The 7,243-nt window shown below is 54.8% G+C and overlaps 1 protein-coding gene across 1 annotated transcript in view; it reads left to right on the forward strand.

The window, feature by feature from the left end:
• The window catches only part of OTOG (otogelin), a 72,719-nt gene extending 67,608 nt beyond the window's left edge, over nucleotides 1-5,111 (forward strand). Inside the window, exons 54-56 of the mRNA XM_036029998.1 lie at nucleotides 711-756; nucleotides 3,290-3,369; nucleotides 3,486-5,111. Of these exons, the coding sequence (XP_035885891.1) occupies nucleotides 711-756; nucleotides 3,290-3,369; nucleotides 3,486-3,686 (327 nt within the window). The 3' untranslated portion in view covers nucleotides 3,687-5,111. The remainder of the gene's footprint in view (nucleotides 1-710; nucleotides 757-3,289; nucleotides 3,370-3,485) is intronic.
• The last annotated feature ends 2,132 nt before the right edge of the window (nucleotides 5,112-7,243 follow it).

Consider the following 7,243-nt stretch of genomic DNA (forward strand, 5'->3'; position numbering starts at 1 on the left):
GCTGTCACTGTGGGAACATCTCAGGGACAAGGATTTCCCAGAGCATTGGGACTATTTTTAAATTATTAATTCTCCTGAGTTGAATATTGGACACAAAGATTTCTGATCTTACCTAAGAAAACAAATATACACATGTAATCATGCTTTCATACAGAAACACATGTGATATCACACATGTACATACATGTATGTGCTCGCAGAGACCCACGATCACACACATACATATTTACGAAGAACTGTCACATCTGTTGTTTTGTCCATGTCATGAGAGGAGGAGGGCTCTGAGGGAGAGCTGCCCCCACTGTAGAAATAGGAAGACAACGCCCAGAAGAAAGGGGCCATTCATCCAGGGCTGAGACAGAGCCCAGGCCGCTGGGTCGAACCCTGCACCCCTCCCTCCCTGACCCTCTACATGGGGAGCTGCCACTGGAAAGCTGGGGGGTCTGGCACCATCTTAACCCAGGTTCCAGCATCACTGGGGGCCACCGGCAGCGTCCCAACCAGTCAGCTTATACCAGAGCTCCCCCATGGCTAGCTCAGAGACCCTTCTTCCTCTGGCCAAGGCCTGATGACCAGCAGGGCCTGGAGGTCCTGCCTGGGGCATCATGGGAGGAAAGGAGTCAAGTCGCTTGGACTCTTTGCCTCTTGCTGGGACTGTGGCTCCTGGACTGGACGGGATCTCCCACCCACCTCCTCTCCTCTTCCTCCAGGTTGGGGGCTCGGTGGTTCCTTCCTTGGAGGGATGCTGCAGGACATGTGAGTGAGCACGGTGCAGTCCCAGGGGGTGGGGCCCTGGTGGGGGAAAGGGCGTCACGTTGGGGCTCAGAGGGCCAGGCTCCTGGCCTGGCCCCTCTGGTGGTGGCTTTCAGGGGTGAGTAGGATAATCCCCCCACCACTAGGCTCAGGCACTGACACAGAGAGGCAGGCCATGCCCATACTCCTATCCCAACCCAAGGCCTCTGCTTCTTGTTGGAGACGGGACACTGGGATATTGGGTCCAGGAGGCCAGTCGCTGACCAGCTGCTCTGCCTCCTCCTGCCCCCGCCAAAAACCCCAGCTCAGAGGCCTCCACCCCATGGGAATTCTCCCTGTGGCCAGGAGCCCTATCTGGGAGGGGACTACTGAGTGGGACTCAGGCTCACAGATTCCCTGATGAGTCTGAGTGAAAGGTCTGTGCACCCGTCCTCACACCCAGCTGCTGGGACCTGCAGCCCCCAGCCACATGTGCACACGGCCCCGTCAGCCTTGGCGCCTTTGCCCGCATGCCTCCCCTCCCCCTAAGACCCCAGACCCTCCCTTGGATTTGGACCTTTTTATGCTCACCTCACATACTCCGAGGAAGTTGGGCTTGGTGCCTCATTGGCTGCCCTCTGACCCACAACTCATGTTCCCTGACTGTCCTATGTGCTTCCGTGTGACCTGCGACCCATGTCCCTCTCCCCAGGTTCCCCGGGGACCCTGTTTCCCGTGGTCCCCGTTAGCCCTGCCTCTCCTCCACGGGTTAGTGTCCACTGCCACCCAGGTACTCCTCTTGGAAGCCCATGGAACTGGAAGCAGACAGCCACATTGCTATTTCCAACAACATCCCTTCTGCTATGTGACCCCTGCTCCCTGCCTCTGGCAAAGGCCTTTAGGCCAACAGTGCATGCTGGGTAGTGAGCTGTGTCCCTTGGCCTTGCATGGGAATGCTTCAGCAGTGCCCACTCACCTGGCACCCACCAATGCCAAAGCTGCTACTGCTTTGCTCCCGCTGGTCACTCACCAGTCTTGGTCCAGGACCCAGAGGGCCACAGCCAGGACAACACTCAGTTCTCCTGCCTCTTGGGAGCAGAGAGGGAAGACAAGATCAGCTTAGCTCTGGCCAGGAGTGCTCCAGCTGGCATGGTGGGAACCCTGCTGTGGTGAAGCCCAGAGGCCAGAAGAAAGGAGTCCCCCATTTCCGGCAGGCACCCTGGGGTCACAGAACGAGTCCTTGCACCTGACAAACATTTACTGAGCACCAATGTGCCAAGCCCTGTTCTCAGCACTGGAGACACAGCACAGCAAGGCCCCGTGGAGCTGACACTTTGGTGGGGGAGACGATGACAGTAAAATACAGTATAGAGCAGAGTGGATGCTTCTGGTTTTACGGGGACTGAAGCTTTTGCAATTTGGAGGGCCTCATTCCGAAAAAGAACACAAACATACAAATCCATATTTGGAGATGTGAAAGTGAATATTTATGTAGAATGAGGACAGAACTCACAACAGATTGTGGAAAGGGCCGTGCAAAAGAAGGCTGTAGCAGAGTGTCCCACCTGCGGCCTGCGGGCCACACATGGCTCAGGCCAGCTGTGAATGTGGCCCACCACAACGTTGTAAATTTACTGAAAACACTATGAGATTTTTTTTTGTGATTACATGTCACGATGCATTTAATGTGTGGCCCAAGACAGCTCTTCTTCCAGTGTGGCCCGGAGATGCCAAAAAGTTGGACACCCCTACACAAAGCTTACACTTCAACAGCATAATGAGAAGTGTGTCTCTGACTGGACGGTGACAGTGTTTTGGATAGAAATTAGCCAAAGAGGGGTCAGAGAGGGAGGTCTGGGTGGAAGGAGAGGAGCTGCCATTTCAAGAAGGGGTTCAAGATAGGCCTTGGCGAGGAGATGTTTGAGCAGGCGAGGGCCTGGATGAGCCCTGCAATTACTCTCTGCTCGAGGCAAGGTCCATTGCCTGTGGGAGGCGTGGTCTGCTGTCTGTGGGAGGCGTGGTCCAGGCAGAGGAAACTACACACGGAGGGAACAATTCCCATCCCTGTAATGGCTGTGTGAGGTGGGTGACCACCTGGCCCTGTTTGATAGATGTGGAAACCAAGCGACCCTGCTGTGTGCAACCTTGCTGCTAGGAACTGGGGCTCCCACCCATTCAGGAAACTGCGAATCTTAAGGCCAGAAGTCCTTTGGAGTAGAAAAGCTGAAACTTAGGGCAGAGCTCACCAATAGTGTCTTTGAGACAGATTTTGGGACTGGCCTGGGGAGGCAGCCTGCCTGTCCCCAGATCCTTCTCTCCCCTAGCCAAGAGCTCCACAAGCCACCCCAGGCATCTTCCTCTGTCTCCCCTGCCACCACCTCCTTCCAGGGCACTGAGTGGAAAGCTTTCCCCCTGATGGGGAGGGTCTCTTCTGCATGAGCACTAACGCTGGTAAAGGGGCCTTCCAGCATGACACTAACTGCCCCCTGCCAGTCCATCCTGCTGCCCCTGGGAGCACATCTCAGCCACGGCCGCCTCACCCACCCTGCCCCTCTAGGTAAAGAGGACGGGCGCTCCTGCAAGAAAGTGACCATCCGCATGACCATCCGCAAGAATGAATGCAGGAGCAACACCCCTGTGCGTGGCACCTGCAAGACGGTGGGGGGGCAGCCAAAGCTGAGATGGAGGGGTCTTTCTGAGGGGGGGGGCGGTGAGGGCCACACAGCCCACCTCATGGGCCTGCTCACACCCAGGTGAACCTGGTGTCCTGTGATGGGAGGTGCCCGTCCGCCAGCATCTACAACTACAACATCAACGCCTATGCCCGCTTCTGCAAGTGCTGCCGAGAGGTGAGCCTGCAGCGGCGCTCTGTGCAGCTCTTCTGTGCCACCAACGCCACCTGGGTGCCCTACACGGTGCAGGAGCCCACCGAATGCGCCTGCCAGTGGTCCTGAGGCCTGGGGGCTAAGGCAGGGGCTGGCTGGGCCACCTCTGCCATCCTGCCTTCTGCTTCCAGCTGGCCTGTGTGTGGTGGGCGGGGGGGGGGCACTATGGGTGTGGAGAGCTGGCTTGTGCTGAGCGTGGAATGACAGACAGAGACATAGAGAGTGACCAGGACAGGCCACACCCACCCATCCTGGCTCCCTCTCCTGCTGCCCTCCCTCCACATGTGGGAAAGTGCTGCAGCTGAGCACTTGGGGAGCTCAACTCTGTCCGTGGCTCGGGGTCTGGAGTGGGCCCTAGAACCGGGGCAGCAGCCCCTGCACATCTGTGCCTCTGGCTGCAATGCGTTTGACAGAGGCAGTGAGGGCTCTCCTGAGTAGCCGGGACCAGAGCTGGACCCAAGACCAAGTGAGGGTCAGGAGGTGGGGGCCCATTCTCTTTCTTGGCCACAGGGAACCACAGACACAGTTACAGGAAAGGGACCTCTGTTGCAACACACGGGCCTGCATGTAGCCACCCAGCCGGAATTCCAAAAAACACAATGGGCAGGTTCCTGGGTACAGTCTCACCAGCATCTGTGGGGTCAGCCCCAGAAACTGAGGAGTGGCCTTGGTGACATTCAAGTCCCCTGAGCCCCAAGAGGGATGCCCTGGTATTCTGTTATTGACATTGTGATGGGGGAAAGATTTAGAAGAGCAGGTCCATGACTGCTCCATACCACGCCCCACCCCCATCCACCAAAGCTGGCTTTCCTGGCGGGTGGGCTGGCCCTCATGGGGTGGTATTGGGAGGGAATGACTTCCTCAGTGAGGGTCCAGCACAACTCTCAGTGTTAGTGGACAGCCCACCCCTCCAAGGGCTTTAGGTAGTGAATGGGTACCTTCAGCCTTGCAAGGGCAGCTGCTGGCTTTGCAGTGGCTGTCTGTCCAAGAACATATCAGAGTTGGCGCCTGGAAGGGCTTTACTGTGGGTTTTGTGGTTCCGTCAATTCTCCGCTCACTGCTTCCTGGGACTGTTTAGCAGGAGAGCATCTGTCGGCGGAAAAGGCAGGCCCTGTGTGCGTGCAGTCTGAGTCTCTGAGCGTCTGCCAGAACTTTGTCTCTGAACCGGAGTGTCTCACCTAAAATCAGGGTCAGGGCCCCCTCCACATCCTCCTCTGCAGCGACCTCCCCGCACCCCCAAACACACACCACCATGCCACTCTGTGCTGCGGGGTCCAAACAGCACAGTGTGAGGTTGCATAGGCCCCAGCACGATCCTATATATCTGGGTACATGTGGCTGCCCTATCCCCCTAGGACCGGGGTTAGGGTTCTGTGCCAGGACAGTCACCCGCTGTCCCTGTAGCCTCTTTGTTCCTATACCTGTATTGTTTATATATCCAATAAACCATGGGAAGACATTGGGACTCTAAGCATCTCTGAGGGTGTCAGGCTCACTTTGAATCTGAAAGAATTTCAGCTGTGAAGATAATACCCTATTATATGGCCCTGGAAGTCACCCCAAATTTTTCCCCACCCATGCCCAGCACCGTGTTCCACATAGGACAGGCCCTCAGTGGGTGTCTGCTGGGTGGAATTGAGCTGATAAAAGACTGGCTCCTAGGGAAAGAGGCGGGGAGAAGGAAGAGGACGTTGGGAGCTGGGGAGGTGGCACCCAGGTGAGGGGTCTGAGGAATGGCCCTAGTTCTGGGGGGCCAGGGACAGATGCTTCCCACACCAGATGTGAATGGGGCAGGCCCTGAGGGTTGGCCTCTCAGTGTTTCTGCATATACTTCCCCATTGTTCTCTCATAGAGCTCAGTACATTTTTGCAACCACTGTTGCCTGTGCTAGGGTTAGGGAGAACCCAGGGATGGGGTTCTCCGTGGCCTTTCATCTTAGGGAACTTTGGCACATCAAAGGGGCAAGTGGAGAATGCTTTGCCGGTTGCCCCATGTGGGGAGGTGTTGGAGAGGGGAGGTCTGAGGAAGCACATGCCAATAAAAGGGGACACCTTAGGGTCTGAATCAGTGCTCAGGGTGCAAGAGCTTCACCCAGACTGGAGGGGTGGAGCATCCCCTTGGGAGCTAAAACTTGGAAGCTTGGGTTGTTATTTCATAAGTGTCTTAGCTCACGGCGCATCTGTCTGCTAATATGTGCTCTGGGATCTTTCCTAATGAAAAGAGAGTTGTGCAGCCTCTTACAAAACACACCTCTAACTAAGCAATGGATCAAACAAGAAATCAGAGTGGAAACTAGGCAATATTTTGATCTGTGTGATTGTGAAATTATGACACATTCAAGTTGTGAGACGCAGTTAAAGCAGTACTTAGAGGCACAGCTAGAGTCTTAAATGCATACGTCATGCTTCCTGATTTCCCGTCATTATGGCCAAAAATGGGGCGGAACAGGGCTTCCATGCTTCTGCATCACATGATGGCCAAAGGCTCATAATTAGGCATTTTCTCAGCACAACTCGGGCATCTAGGTCACATATCAATGGCTTTCAGATGCAGTTTCAAACCCTCAACTCAGCAGAACTTGACTTTAAATATACCTTGAAATAGAACAGATTGTACAGTACTGATTCGATTATATAGCAAGATGTTTAGATTAGGACATAAGGTGGTTCTCCAGTCATTGCTGGAATGGCTGTGTTCCTAGCTATTCCCCACTCACCTCCCCACCACTCACATCTGCTTATATACAGGGACAAGCAGGCAGGGCTGCTTCTAGTCAGCCGTTGTGTAAACAGGCAGACGGCATCAGGTAAAGCCAGCCTTGGCCCGGACATCTTTCTGCAGCCTCAGTTTGGAAGGGTGGCCTCAGGCATTCAGACGCCTGTTCTTCACATCCTATCTGTTGCCAGTGACCCAGCTCTGATGGCTTGGTCCAGCTTGGCTCCAGTTGGCACCAGCATCCAGGCCACCTGCTCTACCCCAACCCTGTAGTTTCAGGTGGCCCTAGCTTTGGTGGTCACACTCCCTCGGAGGAATTGTGGAATTGCAGTGATCCTGGATTTTCATCTCCCTCCTCATCTTCACTCCAACCCAGGCACCTCCTCCTGCCTGCTCCTCCTGGAAGCCAGCCTCCCACCCCAGCCTTTTGGCCCAAACTCCTAGTCCTGCTCCTCCATCTGCCTCCTGGGAAACCAATTCTTTTAGGCTAAGACACTTTAGTGAAAGATTAACAATCAAACCACCAATAGCACCATACCTTGCTCCACACTGTGGGGAGGACATGAGAGGGTAAGGATTTTACATCCTAATCAGTGGTGCCCAATTGCCCTCAGAAAGCTAGAACTAGTACTGTTGCTATGAGCTCTCATTAATACAATTCAGAGATGTCGATTTATATTAAAGACACATACACCCTTTGACTAAGCCATCCTATTTCTAGGCAGATGGAGTAGGCCAGACCGTGGCCCACCAAACATGTCCACAGGCTGGTGCCAGGAACCTCTGAATACGTGCCCTTACACAGTTACAGGGACTTCATGGGTGTGAATAAGTTAAGGCTCCTGGATTATCCAGGAGGGTCCAGTGTAACCACAAGTGTCCTTATAAGAGAGAGGCAGGAGGATCAGAGT

This window comes from Phyllostomus discolor, chromosome 6 (genome assembly GCF_004126475.2).
Source record: "Phyllostomus discolor isolate MPI-MPIP mPhyDis1 chromosome 6, mPhyDis1.pri.v3, whole genome shotgun sequence".
NCBI classification, from domain to species: Eukaryota; Metazoa; Chordata; class Mammalia; order Chiroptera; family Phyllostomidae; genus Phyllostomus; species Phyllostomus discolor.